The following is a 16,867-nucleotide window of genomic DNA, read 5'->3' as shown; positions in this document are numbered from 1 at the left end:
AATTCAGAAAAGTATTAAGATCACTCATAATGCTAAAATCAAATATACACACTGAAACATTTAGGTCTTCCAGGAATCAATCATTACAAAATGAAATTAAAGAAAACATACTTACATACAACAACACAGAAACAAGTAACTAAGAATAATATGACAAAAAAACCCCCATGAAATTCAGGGAAAATTCTAAAACTTACTCATACAGTCATTAAAGACTTAAATGAAAAGAAAGTTCAACTTCATCAACTGGGATTCTCAGTACTACATAGATGCCATTCTCCCTAACCTAATTTGTATAACTCTGATTAAACACCTCCCCATATTTTGGGTGAAATTGTACAAATTGTGTATAAAATTAACATGGAAATAGAAAGGCCAAAGGAAGCCATGGATTTTGATTTTTTTTTTTTAAAAAAAAGAGAGAACAGAGTTTTCTATGAGATATGAATGATTATTTTAAGTTTATAGTCATTCAGACAAGGTCGGATTTTAATTCATGTAATCTTTGAGTCTTTGACCCATTTTGAGTTGATTCGTGTGTGTGGTGTAAGGTAGGGGTACAATTCATCCTACCCAACGTTCCCAGCACCATTTGTTGAAGAGAGAACCTTTCGTTTCCCCAGCAGGAAGTTTACCCGGCCTTGCTGGACATCAGTTGACTGCATGCGCAAAGTACAGGCAACAAAAGCAAAACCAGGCAGGAGGGACTACAGCAAACGAAAGCGCTTCTGCGCAGTAAGTGAAAGCATCCACAGAGTGGAAGGGCAAGCCCTGGAATGGGAGGAATATTTACAAACCATAAACCTGATAAGGGGTTAACTTCCAAAATAAGAAGAAGCTCCCACAAGTCAAGAGCAAAACAATTTTAAAAAAAATCTAATAGTCCTATTACTATTAATGGGCCAAGCACTTAAATAGCTATTTCTCAAAAAATAAAAAATAAAAATAAAAAAGACATACAAATGGCCAACAGGCCCATGAAAAGATGCTTGACATCACTAATCATCAGGGAAATGCAAATCACAACCATGAGCTATCACCTCTCACCTGTTGGAATGGCTATTCCATTTTTAAAAATATATATTTTTATTGATTTCAGAGAGGAAGGGAGAGGGAGAGAGAGATACAAACATCAACGATGAGAAAGAATTATTGATCGGCTTCCTCCTGCATGTTCTCTACTGGGGATCGAGCCTACAACCCCAGCATGTGTCCTTGATGGGGTTCAAACCCGGAACCCTTCAGTCTGCAGGCTGACACTCTATCCACTAAGCCAAACCAGCTAGGGAAGAATGGCTATTCCATTAAAAAAAAACAAAAACAAAAAAAACACACACACACAAAAACCCCCAAAAGACACAAGTGTTGGCGGGAATGTGGAAATATCTGTGGGTGAGGATTAACCCAAAAAAGAACCTTTATCATAGTTCCCACGGGAAAGGCAAGCGGGGTAAGCAGGCTAGGATGGGCCAGTGCGAAGAATTCCAGCGGGCTCTGGAGTGTGGGGCTGTGCCCAGTCCTCTGGGACCTGCCCTGGGTGAGTGGGAGTCTGGGCTCTGATTGGCTGGTTTGCATCTGAAAGGTGAGTGTGTGCTCTGCTCTCTTCCACCCGGGAGGGGCACTCCGCCTGGTGAATGCGGGGGTGAAAGGACCCAGGGCGCTGTCCACCATCGGGGAGCTGATGTGTCTTGAGAGCAGAGGTTAGCCAGGCATCTTCGCTGCCTCCTTAGGTCTGTAAAGAGGAAAGGACGCGATCACGTGGCAGCGCTGGTGCCCACCTTGGCTTTGCGGTGGCTCCGTGACCTGCCACTCGGCTCCTCAAGGAAAGAGGAGCAGGTCCCGGGGGGCTGTCAGCAACAGACTTCAGTGATCGGCCCCTTTAGGGTTGCCTGGGCTGCAGAGAGCCCCTGGCTTAAGGCCACGCCCCGTCCTCAGTTGCCCCATTTAGGAACCCATCTAGGGCCCAGGGCGGGTATAACGGCCTGAACCCCTCAGACTGCAGGAGGCCAATCCGGGGCTCCCGAGGTGGGGGGGGGGGGCTGACACTGTGGCCGGGCTGCATCCCAGCTGGACTCTCCTTGTGCCCACACCTGTTTCCTTCCCCTCCGTTCCACGGGTGTTGGTTCCTCACACCACACCCCCTCTCGGCGTCTGCTTCCTGGGGAACCCCCATGACATCACCAATCCCCTGGCGTGAGAAAGACCCCGGCCCTGGGAGTGGAAAGATCCCGGTTCAGGAGTGCCTGCCCCTACTGGCTGGGTGGCATGCCCACGCCACGCAGCTGCTGTGAGTCTCCCGTTTGTCAGGTGCTGGGGGGCGGGGGGAGGGGCGGGGGGAGAGTCAGGCTGTTTACACAGGGGAATGGGCACCAGCCTTGGACTCCACAGGTTTGAGTCCCAGCTCTGCGGCTCCCTCGCTGAAGGCCTTGAGCAGCGGCACCACCCCTCTGAGCCCCCTCCTCTCATCCGTGAGATGAGAGCGGAAAACCTACCTCATCCGGTGCTGCGAGGATCGATGAGTGAATAAAACAATGTGTGCTAAAGGCCTTAGGACAGAAGCTGGGCGCCAGGCCAACATTCCATGAGCAGTGGTTGCTATGTTTGTTATCGTTAGGAGAGTGAGACAATGGGAGTGGTTAAGAAAGTGACCTTCGGCCAAGGCAGCCCCAGTTAAAGAATGAACTTTGAACAAAGGGCGTGGACATTCTAGGAACCCGCTGAGTGGAGTCAACGTGATTATAAAGTTGCTGTAAAATCGGGAGCTCAGCCTGAAGCTATATGAACGTGAGAGGCAATTCTTTGGAAACAAGGGTCCCCAAGCTGGGTGGAGGGGAGGGGGGGACGACAGGGAGGGAGCAGGGGTCTCACCTATATGTTCCAGGAGCCCACTGGAGACCCATCTCCTTTGCGAAAGCATGGGTACTTCATCCAGGCCCTAGCCTCTCCCGCCAGCGGCTCCCAGCGTTCTGGCTTTCCACCAGCGACGTTTCCTGTAGGGTCCGCTGGGTCCAGAATCACAGGCCTGAGGAGCAACATTGAGAGAGGGACAGCTGAGGAGCTGGGCTGGGTCTCCGGAGTCTAGATGCCCCTATAATTGCAAAACACCTGGGGCAGGTGGGCCGGTGGGTAGGAGGAAGGGCCCAGCAGGGCGCTGCTTCCTGGGACTCATCCTGAGTGTCCTGGAGAACAGCAAACCCAGGAGAAGGAGCCTTGCTCTTGGGCCTTACAGACCTGAGCTGGAATGCCACCGCTGCCCTTGATGCGTGGTGTGCCCGTGGGAAGGTCACTGGAGCTCTCCAAGCCTCGGTTTCCTCATCTGTGAAATGGGGCGAGCTGAATATGCCCACCTCCAAGGATGTGAATGCTCCGCACAGTACGTGGGACACAAGCTAATGGGGGCCCATCCACATCAGTCCTCATGATAAGACGTTTTCCTGTTCGAGTGTGCTAGCCCCACAGCAAGCTTTTCACCCGGGGAACAGTGATCGGATTGCTGTGGCTGTGGCTGTGGCTGTGGCTGTCTCAGCCCACGGTTCAGCTATCGCGCTCATTTCCTGGGAAGGGTCGCACAAGCTCCTCGCCTCTCAGAACCTGTGTCCTCATCTACTAGTTACTAGTATAGGCGGGAGCACAGTGCCCGCCTCACAGGGCTGCCTGTTGTCTGGTCAGATGGCAGTAAGGGGCCTGGCGCTGGGACCCGCAGCGGCAGATGACCAACCGACGTGGAGCCCCGCCTTCCTCACTTCCCAGGCGCCAGAGCTGAGCCTGGGTCCATGGGTGCGGGGAGGGGCCCTGTGGGGACAGAGTACCTGGGTTTCTGGAGCTGCCTCCGCAGGTATGGGCCAATCACAGGATGTGAACTGTCGTAATACTGTGTCCAGTGGATGCGAAGCTGCCGGTAGTTCATGACTAATTCCAAGACCGTCTGAAATCCCTGCGCTGTGATGAAGTCGGTTTGCCGGCCTGCACGCTCCCAAGCGTAGACGGTCAGGAGCTCCAGGGCGTACTGAGGCGGCAGGGACTGTCCAAGCTTCTCCTTACACTGAGAGGGGGGAAAACAGCCAGAAAAATGGGCTTGCCCAGCCCTGCGGCCGAATCCAGCCGACCGCCTGCCTTTGTAAAAAACGTTTTCTCTTGGCGCAAAGTCACGCTCATTCGTGCACGTATCGTCTGCGGCTTTCACGCTCCAAAGACTGCGTTGAGTAGCTAAGACGGAGACCTGGCCCTGACCCAGTGTCTAAAATATTTACTACCTCGTCATTTATGGAAAGAGTTCGCTGGCCCTGGTTGAATCCTGGCTTCAACCTCGCCTGATTCTGGGCAGACGACTCTTTTTCTTTCTTTCTTTCTTTTAAATATGTTCTTTTTGGTTCTTAGGGAGAGAGGAAGGGAGGAGAGAGAGAGAGATAGGAACATCGATGAGAAAGAACCGACACCCAGGCATGTGCCCTGACGGCCATGGAACTGGTGACCTCCTGGTGCCAGGTCAATGCTCAACCACTGAGCCACACCGGCCGGGCTGGGCAGACCACTCTTGAAGCCTCGCTTTTCTCATTTGCCAAGTGAATGGTAATAATAGCATCTACCTCAGAAGGATATTATGAGCCTGGCAGGTGTGGCTCAGTGGTTGAGCGTCGACCTATCAACCAGGAGGTCGCGGTTTGATTCCTGGTCAGGGCACATGCCCAGGTTGCAGGCTCGATCCCCAGTGGGGGGGCGTGCAGGAGGCAGCCGATCAATGATTCTCTCTCATCATTTCTATCTCTCTCTCCCTCTCCCTTCCTCTCTGAAATCAATAAAGCAATGAAAAAGGATATTATGAAAATTAATTCAGAGAAGCACTTTAAGCACTTCCTAAGTGCCTTCTAGAAGCAAACAAAATTCCCTCTGCAGGGAGATATATGATCCAAAGCCCCAAATTATCTCACAAATAATCTCAAGTACTATGAGGAGCATAGGAATAGCCAGGCACACAATGAAACGGCACCGACAGGAAGAAAAAAAAAAGAGACCAAATAGCAATAAATTCCCGAAGCTCTAAATATTGCAGAGTCAAACACTGGCTTGGAAAGAACTGGGAGCACTCTATCCAAAGAAACAGAGGCAGAGCATGGACGAGGTGGGGCCTAGAAGCCATGCCCCTCTTCCTCTCATCTCTCCCCCCATGTTCCCCCCTCCCCTCCCTCCTTCCCTCTTCATCCCTCCCCTCTCCTCCCCTGCCTCCCCTCCCACCGTCCCTTTCTGCCTCCCCTCCTGCTGCCTCTCCTGCTCCCCTCCCCTCCCTCCTCCTGGGGTCTGGACAGGACCCCCACCTTTTGGTACCAGTGCTTGACCAGGCGGATGAGGCTCTTGAGCTTGGCGGGGCGCTGCTTCAGGAAGGCCCGCTGCAGCTCCGTGAAGCAGGGGGAGAACTCGCCCTCCTTCCCCAGTCTCTCGCACTCGCGGATGAGCCTGACATAGATGTCGGGGTCAGGTCTGTAGGGCTCCGTCACCTGACCTGTTAGGGACAAATCCATAACTTTAAGATGCCAGCTCTTCCCTGAGGTTCTTTCCGTCGCCCTGGGGTGGCAAGCTCGCTGGCGTGGATACAGGGAAAGGGCCATTTCCAGCCCCATGCTCCCATCCGCTGCCATCGCCCAGTCCGCGCCACTCAGGTTACAGGCTTCTGCAGGATCCGCTGTCCCGCCTGCTTTCTCCATCACTTCCTGCTGGTCCTCTCCTCCCCTTTCGTCCTCAGCGTCCTGCATTTCCCCCACTACACTCAGGTCCCCTCTAACCTCCGGGCCTTTGCCTGTGCTGTGCCCTCTGCCTGGCATGCCCTTCCTCCCTTCTCTCTCTCTTTTAGGACCACTGTACCCCAGCAGCCAACACAGGACATGGCAACCAGGGGATACTGCCAAACTTTTTTCATTTTGTGGCGTTTTTCTCGAGAGTCCCTTAGGCCAAAAGAAATCCCTCTCAGTTCTGTGTATTAAGTAGATCCGTTCCTACAACTTAATAGTAGCAGTTTTCACGGTGTCCGACAGGTGTCGCTGAGTTTCACTCAGAAATTTAAAATCTAACTCTTCCTACACACACCCCTGTGAGCCAGTTCACTGGGGTGTCCTGGGGTGCCTGGGTGCACAGCTGGGGAACTCCCATTTGTGAACACCTACTATGTGCCAGGCCCTGTGTAAGAGCTTAATGTAGATGCTCATTTAATACTTTAAAATAAGTATGACGTAGCTAGTGTGGTTTTACAGTTTTTCTCATGTGGGGACTGAGCCTGCTCCGAGAAGGTGTACTTCCCTGCCCACCTGTACATCACCCATAGATTCCCAGCCCTCAGAGTAAGGTGATGAGGCTTCCTCATGTTTTGGGTCAAAGATGAAATTAACATGCCAGATCCATGCTTCCTCATTTTTAGGAAGATAAAATACTAAGAAATGCCTTGCCCCCTAATCGTGCCAATTTGCTGTTTAATGTCACTCCTGAGGCCGGCCAGACCTTCTTCCTTCTTGCCCCGGGAGAGAACCGAAGGTCTTTTCCCCGTTTTAGAGGGATGCCCTGCTTTGGGAAGACTAACGGTGAACGATTTCCGGTCAGAAATATGAACCGAGAGAGAAAGAAGCCGGGCCATAGGGCAGAGGCCGACATCGCTCATGTCAGGGCGCCCACCCAGGACATCGTAGGCGGGCAGCACATCAAACTCCACCTCCGCCTCCGCCCGGGAAGAGCGGCTCTTGAGGGTGAAGCTGAGTGCGCGGGGGTTCTGAAATTTAGGTTGGACCTCGAAGCGCACGGTAAACATTCTCTGTTGCTGACATGCTTCCAGCTGTGTTCTGGTTTCCTGGATGAACTCTCCTCGGCGCTCAAACTGCTCCTGAAAACTTGTGAGGGGGCTGAGGAAGACGACGAGGTCGGCGTCAGACCGGTCTCTGAGGGCGGTGCCTTTGCCCGAGGAGCCGCCCTGGAACAGAGAGGAGGAGGAGGAGGACTGGCGTTTCTTGAGAAGAGCCTCCCTACATAAAAGGCCAAGCCCATCGCTAACATTCTTGGGCACCGGCCACTGTCCTGAGGGCATCGCCCGTCTTACCTCCTACGATGGAGGAGGACTTTGCTATTTAGGCGTTATTATTAGTTCCCATTTCACAGGTGGGAAGACAGATGCTCAGAGAGATTACCTATGGGCCCAAGCCACCGCTGACAGGTGGCAGGGACTCAGTTCAAGCCCCAGCTGCCTTGTTCTAGAAGCTGTGGTCTTCACTCCCTGGCTTTGACTGTCTTACGTCATTATATGCTGTAGCCTGGCCCATGCTGGGTGGTTTACTGGTTCTGCACAGCCCGGTAACGTATTGGGAAGTATGGATGAGGAAACTGAGGCACAGAGAAGCTAAGTTTCTTGCTCAAGGTTTTACAGCCAGCAGGGGCTACCTTCTTTTTGCAATTATTATTAAATTTATTGGGGGTGACGTGGGTTAATATCACATACGTTTCAGGTATGCAACTTTGTAATACATCTGCATACGCTATTGCAGGGGTCCTCAAACTACGGCCTGCGGGCCACATGCAAATACAAATACTGTATTTGTTCCCGTTTTGTTTTGTTTTTTTACTTCAAAATAAGATATGTGCAGTGTGCATAGGAATTTGCTCATAGTTTTTTTTTTTAAACTATAGTCCGGCCCTCCAACGGTCTGAGGGACAGTGACCTGGCCCCCTGTTTAAAAAGTTTGAGGACCCCTGCCCTATTGTGTGCTCACCAGCCAAGACCAGTCTCCTCGTGTCACATTGTATTTGAACCCTTTTATTCTCTTCATTCTCTCCCCCCGCCCCACACACCCCACCCCACCCGATCTCCATTCACCTAGTAACCAGCAACCTGTCAAAATTTAGACTCTGCATCAATGGTGAGTTCTCAGGCTGGCCATTAATTAGTAGATTGTGGATCAGAGCTGGCCTCCGCTTTCCTATCTCCGAAATGGACGTGGCTTAGGACGGTGGTTCATGAACTTCACTGGGGCATTTGTTAAAAAATTACAGAGTCTGGCCCGGCCAACGTGGCTCAGTGGTTGAGCATCGGCCTATGAACCAGGAGGTCCCGGTTGGATCCCCAGTCTGGGCACATGACAGGCTGTGGGCTCAATCCCCGGTAGGGAGTGTGCAGGAGGCAGCCGATCAATGGTTCTCTCTCATCATTGATGTTTCTCTCTCTCTCTCTCTCCCTCTCCCTTCCTCTCTGAAATCAATAAAAATATATTTATTAAATAAATTGCAGAATCTATTTTCACAAACTGTGGTTATGCTTTTGGTAGGGATCCACTGGAAATCACCAGCCCCAGATCTCGTTCTCTGTGGGAACTCCTGCCCGTCCAACCACCCCCTCCCCGGTCTGGCAGGTAGACTCACCTTTACAACCTTCGACACCCGGACTCTATCTTGGAGGAAACACCTCTCCTTCAGGAAACTGCAGATGATGTCAATGGCTTGCTTGACCTGCATTCGGAAAGCAGTGTCTGGCAGGAGGTGGTGTTCGATGAACCTGTCCAGATCCTTGGCTGGGATCACTTCGAGATCCCTGGCTACGATCGCTTGGAGCGGCCACATTGTGATGCTGGGCAGGGACAGAAAGAGCCAGGGGCTGAAGGAAACCTCCGGCAGCGTCTCTCTCTTCTGTGGCCCAGGTCTGAGCTGCCCTGGGTTTCGTTTCCTGGGAAGGGAGGAGCTATGCTCTTGGCTCTTATCAGATGACTCACTCCCGGGATGCCGGAGCCCTCCCCCACGTTCTGCAGCCTACCTCTGCCTTTAACGTTTGCCTGTCTTCGAACTGCACTCTGGAAACACTGTGTTTTAACCCCCATTAGAACCTCACCCGACAGAAATCAGGATCCCAAACCAATTTCTGGTTTTCTTCTTCCTAGTTTTTGTTTTGTTTTGTTATTGTTGCTGACAATTGTTTTATAGTCTCCTGTGATTAGTATGTGCATGCGTATGGCCAAAGGGAAAAAAGTCAGAAAACTCAGGAAGCATAAAACCCCATTCATAACCCCAAACCTCAAAAACGACCGTTGGAATGTGTTGGTTGCCGGTGCGCCGCCCGGTCAGCGCACACACCAGGTTGCAGGTTTGGTCCCCGGTCAAGGGGATCGCTGTTTCTCTCTCACTTCGATGTTTCTCTCTCTCTCCCTTTCGCTGTCTCTAAAATCAATAAACATAACTTTGGGTGAGGATTTTAAAAAAATTCCCTCTAATCACCGATTCCATTGCATCCCACACTTTTAATTGTTGTTTCTTTATTGTCAGTCCGTGCAAACTATTTTTAAATTTCTCTTGAGGATTCTTTGACTCGTGTCAGTGAAGAGTGTGTTAGTCTTCAAATATTTTGGAATTTTCCAGATAGCCTCCCATTATTGATAGAGTGTTTAATTCCATCGTGGTAGAGAGCATACTTTGATGAGCTGCATCCTTTTGAATGTGTTAAGGTGTGTTTTCTGGGGAATGTTGCCTGTGAGCTTGAGGAGAATGTGTATTCTGTTATTGTTGGATGAAGTCGTGTATCGATGCCCGTTAGCTATCTTTCTTAATTACCCTTCTCTTCACCAGCTCCTCAGTTAACTGTGCACTATGTTGACTTTTGCTTAAAGCAAAATGTAACTATGAAGGGGTGGGTATCATTCTACACAACACTCATTTTGCCCGCCAGTTGGGTCGTGTATATATATATCAAAGATTTCGTTTGCTCCCAAATGCCTTTATGGCAAAAGTACTTGTTCATGAAATGTATACTTTGGGCTAACTCTACATATAAACAGATCCAGCATGAGTTCGGAAGAGATCTGTCCTTAGGAAACCAGCATTGTATTCTTTGGAAAAATGTAATAAAAGCATGCTTCACAAAACACTGCCTAGAATTAGGGAAGCGTGAGTTGTAAGAATTACAACTGTAAAAGATTGAGGAAATAATTGGAAGAATACAGAATTACGCCCTCATGCTTTTGCAAGTGGCTGTAAGTTCTTGTTCCCTTTAAAGAAACAGGAACAGGAAATTATAGATGGTGCTTTCTTGTGTGTTTCGTACAAGACAGACCACACAGGTCTCCACTCCAGGGGCCTGGCCTCAGCGAAAAGGTCTAGGTCAGGCATGGGGGCCGGCCGGCCCGTGGGCCACATACGGCCCTGGAAATCATTCGGTCTGGCCTGGCCAAGGCATCAGGGGTGAGTTCATTCAATGTTTGACCAACTATAGCAGGCTAGCTTTTTAGTTGATAATTTTGTATGGCCCTTGAATGATGTTATAAATACCCAAATGGCCCTTGGCAGAAAGAAGGTTCCCCACCCCTGGCCTAGGCCTTTCTTGAATGACTGGGACATGAAGGCCCCTGTGTGGGCCCTGGCAGCCAAGTGAGAGGATTATGATACTCTGATGTCCTCCCTATGGAGTTGAAGACCCACAGGGGGAAGTGACTTGCTCAAGGTCACGCAGCAGTCCTGGGCCAGGGCCGAGCAAAATATCCCTCTTACATGCATGCGTGGTGATGCGTATTTCCGTGGGGCTGGGCTGTATTGTTGAACTTCATTAGGCCAATGTACCTGGCAGATCTGAGTGGAGGAGGGACCAGACTACTGACCGTTTAATCCATCTGCCTGTGGGCCCAGCTCATACGGCTTCCACCAGGAACCAGGGCCCTTTGATGCCCTCCCCCTTCCCGGGACTCACCTGTGTCAGCCCTGATGGGAGACCAGAGTTTGGCAACTTGGTCTCACCTCTTTGAAGTATTTACCATTGTCCCCATTTTCCAGGTGAGGAAACTGAGACTCCACAGCTAGAAAGTGGCGGCCAGGATCTGAACGCTGGACTTGAACGAGCGAAAAAGCTGCTGTGGTTTTTGGTCAGGTGCTTTCTACCACATCGTGTTGCCTCTGTTTTGTTTCAATGGGGGTGGGGGGGCGGGGGCGGGGGTAGGGGGGAAATGATTAGCCAAGTCAGGTGTACCGATATTTATGAGAACTTTTCCTGCGTGTCTTTCTCTGTTTCTTTGGGATGTCCCATGCCTAGAGAAGGAAATTAGGTTTTTCAACTGCCCATGACGGAGTGGTGGCGGCTGCCTGGATTGCTGTGTTAAGAAGGATTCAGAGGCTGCTAGGAGGCTCTGTGGGAATGAGGCCATATCGATTAGTGATGTCTGCCATGAGCAGAGGGAGAGAGTGGCAAGTGCCCCCTGCCATTCCCGGGAGGCCTGGATGGCTGTAATCGGCACCTCTCTCCACCTGGTGGCCGCCAGCTGAGTTGCAGAAAAAAACAAACAGGATGTTAGGGCAGTGGTTTGCCAAGTCACAATGGAGGCGGAAACAGATATCAACCAGGAAATATTTTAACCCACGGCAAGCGGATGAAACAGTCAGTATTCTGGTGGGCAGAGCTGGGGTAGACTGAAAAAAAATCTCCCCAGTGAACCTGTTATGCCGACTTCTGCCCCAACCCTGGGAACCTCCCTTTGGGGCGACAAGACAAGGAACTTGTTTCGAACTTGGCCTGGAAAAGGCCCAGCTTCTGCCGGATGGAACTGACGGTTCCTTCTGGGAGGAAACCAACATTGATACCTTTTGCCGAGCACCTTGGGGACGGGTTACAGTGGGACTGGGGATCCGGCTGGAAAGTTCGTTACCTACTCAGCTCACTTTCGGGACGTGGAGAACCTCGAGGGAGGGGCCACCGTGAAGGCTGCTTGCGGGATGGGATGGAAGGTGCTGGAATACAAAGGAGGTACTCGGTGATCTCATCGGTGTCAATCAACCTGCCAAGAGTGGCCCCCAGGGCATCCCCTATCTAGCTCCCTCCCCTAGACCGTTCTTCCTCTGGGCTTTGCGTTATTCACCAGTCGGATGAGTGAGCTGACAGCTTTCACGTTATCTGAGCCCACAACCACGTGGGACTTCCCCCCAAGGCTGGGGTGGTAGGGAGGAGCTGAGGGTGCTGCCTGCCTGGTGGGTGGGCACCAGCAGAGTCCTCTTCTAAGAGGCCGTGGGGTGAGATGAGTGGCCTTGAGCCTACCTGCCCAAGCTGACATCCACCAGGAAGCAAGCTCCAGGTGGGCAGAGACCACGCCTTCCTTGTTGGCCACCGTGTCCCCAGTGGCTGGAACGTAGTAGATGCTCATTAAACACTGGCTATCCAGGCAGTGGCGTGTGTCTTGGCGGGGAGAAAGAACCCCGGGAAACCAGAAAGGAAGAGCGCAGGCCACGGTGTTCCTGGATATTCCTACTTTATTTTTGGCTACATCATCACAAAGAAAGGCGGTGGGCAGTTCTGGGGTTCTGCATGCACCGGAGGGCGGAGGGCGTGTGTGTACTCAAGGCGGGGGGGGGGGGGGGCGGTTACATTTGTGGGGAGAGCGGAGAGAGCGTGCGCCTGGACTGCGGGCACTGGGAGCTCGCCACATGCTGGTTCCAGCGCCAGTACCTGTGCCAGGCTTGGGCGACGCAGCCAGCATGCTTTCTCCTAAGGGCAAACCGAGGGGCAGAGGCGGGCGCCGGGGCCGCGGAGGGTCAGGTGGAGGGTCAGGGGGCCGACGGCAGCCAGGAAGCTGTTGGCCATCTCGGGGCGGACGGGGAACGTGGGGTTTAGGACTGAACATTTAGAAATCGGTGGCTCTCAGTGAATTGTGCAGAGCTGGGGGTGGAGAGCCTGGCGGGGGAAGGTGAAAAGGCGTGTGTTTCCAGGAAGTGAGCGTTTGCGCGTCCATCTCAGGTCAGGGTGGGCTGCTGGACAGGGGGCGATCCTCACAGGGGCAGGCGCCGTGGGAATGGGAAAAACCAAGGCTTTTCACAGGCAGCGCAGACTGCCCGAACCCAGCCTCGGATGGTGATGTGTGTCCGCGCTGCCTTCTTCTCCTTTGGGAAGCAACTTTTAAAGAGCAAGACTGGATGATCCCCATGGAACAAAAGCCTTTGGCACCGGCACCTGTCACACTACAGTTTCAGATCCACGATGACGGCGGTGTATTCCTCCCGCACATTGGAGGGTGCGAGGGACAGAGACAGAGAGACAGACAGAGACAGACAGATTCGGGGCGATTCTGGGTGAGACACAGGCGCGAGAGTCAAAGCAGCCGAGTCAGAGCGTCAGGGACAGGGGTCGTAGGTCCACTGAACAGAGAGCAGAGGGAGGAGGAACCCCATGCGGCTTCGGCGAGGCCCCTCCACCCGGCCCCCCGCCCAGAGCTCTGGCTTCCAGGCGCCTTCTGCGCCCACCCCGGGAGGCCAGGGGCTGGGAAAGGCCTGCTTGGGGGCCTACACAGCCTGTGGGCTGCTGCCTGCACCTGGGCAGGGCCAGCAGCCGGCCCTCCGCCAGAGGCCGCCTGGCGGTGCCCACGGGGAAGTGGGCATCTGAGGGAGCAAGGGGCTACATGGAAGCTCAGGTTTTGCCCGATTGCTGGTCTGGCAGGTGAGAGGAGGTGAGGGGGTGAGGCTGTGTTAGGACATTTTTTGCTTTTGCTATTGAACCCCTTAGAGAGGGAGAGGGGAGAAGGGGAGAGAGACGGGGGTGGAGAGGGACAGAAAGCTGGGAGCCTGGACGCTCTATGTCTACCCCGGTTCAGGGTCCCCACAGCTTTGTCCGGTGCTGACGGCTGAGGGGACACACAGACGTGACGCAGGAAACGGGAGTGTCCGTGCCCGCCTGCTCAAGGCCAGGAGGGCTAAAGCAGTCCGAAATGATGACGAACGTCTGTAATTACCCAAACCGGGAGGTTGTTAAAGGAACGACCTCTTTGTAAAGATCTCCCATCCCTGTTCCGACTGCTCCATCCTGGCGGACCAGACCAGACCGGAGCGGGGCTGCGCTCAGAGCCCGCCTTGCAGCCTCACAGGAGCATCCCCGGGGGGGGCGGGGGGGGGCAGAGGAGGTCTTTGGCGGCAATGCCCAAGGTGAGGGGGACCCCAAAAGCAGGTTCAGGGAGGGCGGCAGGGGAGGGGCAGGGGCGTACAGGAGAGAGACCAGAGTGCAGTGGGCCGCTGAGGCAGGCTGGGGCAGGCTGGGGGGGACCTGGGCAGGGGGCAGGGCACGGAGCCAGGGAGCCGGGCGCCACCCTAATCGCTGGGCACGTGGTTCTCGTTCTGGAGCTGGTGCCAGCGCTCGATCTTCTGGTCCTTGTTCTTCAGACACTCGTACCAGTGTTTCAAGCGCTCGCCCTTGGCCGAGATCCCCAGCTGGCAGCCTCCTGGGTGACAGGGCGGACAGGGACAGGGGTCAGAGTGGAGGGACACAGGGGACTCGCATTCTGGACCCAAACGTCCAGTTGGGGGGAAACTGCCGCCAAGCAGCGAGCCCCTCCGGCACTCGGGCATCCGCGCTCTGAGGGTGGAGGTCACGGTGTTGTGACTCCTGGCCTCTCTGCCCGCAGGCCAGCTGCTCGCGAACCTGCCGTGGCTCCCTACTGAGGCACCGTGCTGTCTGTTTGTCCAGACCGGGCACAGATCCCTCCACCCGCAGCAACCGACCTCCCGCTCCTTGTGGAAACTCCTCATCTGTCCCCAAAGAGTTACGTTCCTCACCCCGCTCCACCTGCCGCCACGCCTTTGCCCAAGCTGTGTCCCTGGCCTGGAGTTCCTTCCCCGCTCCATTTTTTTTTTTTAAATGTTTTTATTGATTTCTTTGTAGAGAGAGAGGAAGGGAGAGGGAGAGAGGGATAGAACAGCAAGAGGAGAGAGAAACATCATGGATCGGCTGCCTCCCACACGCCCCCTACTGGGGATCGAGCCCACAGCCCGAGCCTGTGCTCTGCCTGGGAATCAAACTGGCGACCTGTTGGTTCATGGGTTGATGGCCAACCACTGAGCCACACCGGCTGGGCTCTCCATCCATGTTTAGTGACCGTCCTTCCTCATTGTTTGGAGGCCGGCTGGGAAAGTCAGAGCCTTCATCCTGGACTCGCACACAGATTAGGGAGACAGCCTTTGCACCCCATCTCCTGCAGAGCCACAGGCCCCGTGCTCTGTGATTTAACTATCCCACCGGAGGCGATCTGTTCAGCAAAGAACCCATCATGACCCAATCTTCCCAACTTCGTAAGCTCGCTCCTCTGACAGCTTCTCAAACTGGACCCAAGTAGGGACCACGGTTTCTGCCTCAGGGTTTGGATGGTGTGGTGCCAAAAAAAAGAAAGACTCTCACCGCCCCCCTCCCCCCACAGCCCTGGGAGGACAGAGGGCAGGTTTTCGAGGGGAGCTGGGAGCGCTCACCGATGTAATCGTTGGACTTGCCGATGTCGTAGTCCCAGACCGAGATGTCCAGCGACTTCTTCGCCAGGTCGCTGTGTTTGATGTCATAGAAGAACTCCTGGAGGCAAGAGAGGAGGGCGGGTGTTTGAGCTAAGAGGCCAAGTCCGAGGGGTTCACAGACCAAGGGAGGCCCTGGAAGTAGGCGTTCTGGGAACAAGGGGCCCTCCCACTCTGAGCCTCTATTCCAGGCCTGACAATCCCTTTTCTTTCTTGCTTTATTTTAAATCCTCACCCGAGGATTCTCTTTCCATTGATTTCCAGATAGAGTGGAAGGGCGGGAGTCGGGGGGGGGGGGGGAGAGAGAAAGAAAGAGAAAGAGTGAGCGAGAGAGAGAGAGAGAGAGAGACCCTACCGGGGCTGCAACCAAGGTACGTGCCTTTGACCAGGAATCGAACCCATGACCCTTCGGTGTGCGGGCCAATGCTCCAACCACTGAGCCAAACCAGCCAGGGCCTGACAATCACTCTTCAACAAATATTTTCCATAACAAATGCCTCGAGCCCTGTAATTCTCTTTTCAGTGACTGTTTGGAACTGGGAAGGCAGGTGGAGTTTGCTAGAGAGCTGGTCCCAGCCGAGTTTCCCTGAAGGCCGAGGGCCATGGATTCAGTCCTTCCACTCAGGCAGGTTTCCCTGGCCGCCATCAGCTAGAGATTCAAGGTAGCTGAAGGGACTGAGGCTGACATAGCAACAGGTGCTTATGTTTCCAGTGTTTTAAAAAATGAAAATGAATATTCATTAGAATATTATATGAAATATTCATGTATTATATGAAATATAAGACGAATATACCATATTGTGGCTTTCTTTTCCCATTTTATAGAACACATGGCAAAAACCAACTTCCCATGCTAGCAAATATTTCTCTGCATCATTTAAAAAAATTTAAAAAAATATGTCTTATTGATTTTTTTTTTTTAGTGAGAGAGGAAGGGAGAGGGAGAGGGAGAAACATAAATCGGCTGCCTCCTGCACGCCCCCTCCTGGGGATTGACAGATCACCTGTGGGCACATGGGACGATGCTCAACCAACTGAGCCACACCGGCCAGGGAGGCATCACCATTTCAATGGCTTCATTGAATGGCTGTGTGGCTGTCCCGTCACCTAATGCCTGATGGTCAAGTAGTTAGGTTGTTTCCAATTTTTCATGATCATTAATAGTTTGATGAAAGGCACCCTTGTAGCTAAACCATGCGTACACCCATGATGACGTATCAGGATATTCCAAGAAGTGTTTTTCTGAGTTTGTAAAATTGTAAGATAGAGAACAGTGGAGATATACCGCAATACCATTGGTGCCCAATAAGAATGTCAGCCACACATATATCTGCTGTATCTATACCGATGTCTGTGTATACACACACACACACACACACACACACATTCATCTATCTATCTGTCTATTAGAATCTATTCATCTATCTAGTCTCCTGGAAATAGATAATACCGTTGCTTCAGAAGAAAAGAGGTGGGTTCTAGAGGCTGGAGGAGGAGGGGGTTTTGACCGGATGCCCTCTATGACTTTTGGAATTTTCGAATGTGACTATATTCCCCATTCCCCAGATACATGGAACTTAAATGTAAAAATCGAAGGCTTTTGCAGGGTTTT

General features: G+C 52.6%; 2 protein-coding genes across 7 annotated transcripts in view; both read right to left on the bottom strand.

Moving 5' to 3' along the window:
• Positions 1-1,235: 1,235 nt before the first annotated feature.
• On the bottom strand, positions 1,236-8,673 carry OAS1 (2'-5'-oligoadenylate synthetase 1). 6 transcript variants are annotated; one of them, XR_004974910.1, is made up of 7 exons: positions 8,389-8,673; positions 6,658-6,949; positions 5,313-5,497; positions 3,810-4,042; positions 2,869-3,022; positions 2,493-2,595; positions 1,236-1,732 (listed from the first exon to the last, which is right to left on the bottom strand). XR_004974910.1 is itself a non-coding variant. In XM_036354275.1 (6 exons), exons 1-5 carry the CDS (start codon positions 8,584-8,586, stop codon positions 2,869-2,871), a joined length of 1,062 nt encoding a protein of 353 aa, XP_036210168.1. In that variant the 5' UTR covers positions 8,587-8,673; the 3' UTR covers positions 1,236-1,732. The 6 variants fall into 6 exon arrangements, 3 of the variants coding, with proteins under 3 accessions (XP_036210168.1, XP_036210169.1, XP_036210170.1); XM_036354275.1 differs by lacking the exon at positions 2,493-2,595; XM_036354276.1 differs by lacking the exon at positions 2,493-2,595 and having other exon boundaries at positions 6,805-6,949.
• A 3,605-nt stretch (positions 8,674-12,278) lies between these two features.
• RPH3A (rabphilin 3A) overlaps positions 12,279-16,867 on the bottom strand; it is a 63,499-nt gene continuing 58,910 nt past the window's right edge. The window contains exons 20-21 of the mRNA XM_036354446.1: positions 15,220-15,316; positions 12,279-14,198 (exon numbers count right to left, since the gene is read on the bottom strand). Coding sequence (XP_036210339.1) covers positions 14,068-14,198; positions 15,220-15,316 — 228 coding nt within the window. The 3' untranslated portion in view covers positions 12,279-14,067. The remainder of the gene's footprint in view (positions 14,199-15,219; positions 15,317-16,867) is intronic.

The sequence above is a fragment of the Myotis myotis genome, unplaced genomic scaffold (genome assembly GCF_014108235.1).
Source record: "Myotis myotis isolate mMyoMyo1 unplaced genomic scaffold, mMyoMyo1.p scaffold_m19_p_20, whole genome shotgun sequence".
Classification (NCBI taxonomy): Eukaryota; Metazoa; Chordata; class Mammalia; order Chiroptera; family Vespertilionidae; genus Myotis; species Myotis myotis.
Note: the sequence above shows the minus strand (reverse complement) of the source record. Positions and strands in the feature narration are given on the sequence as shown.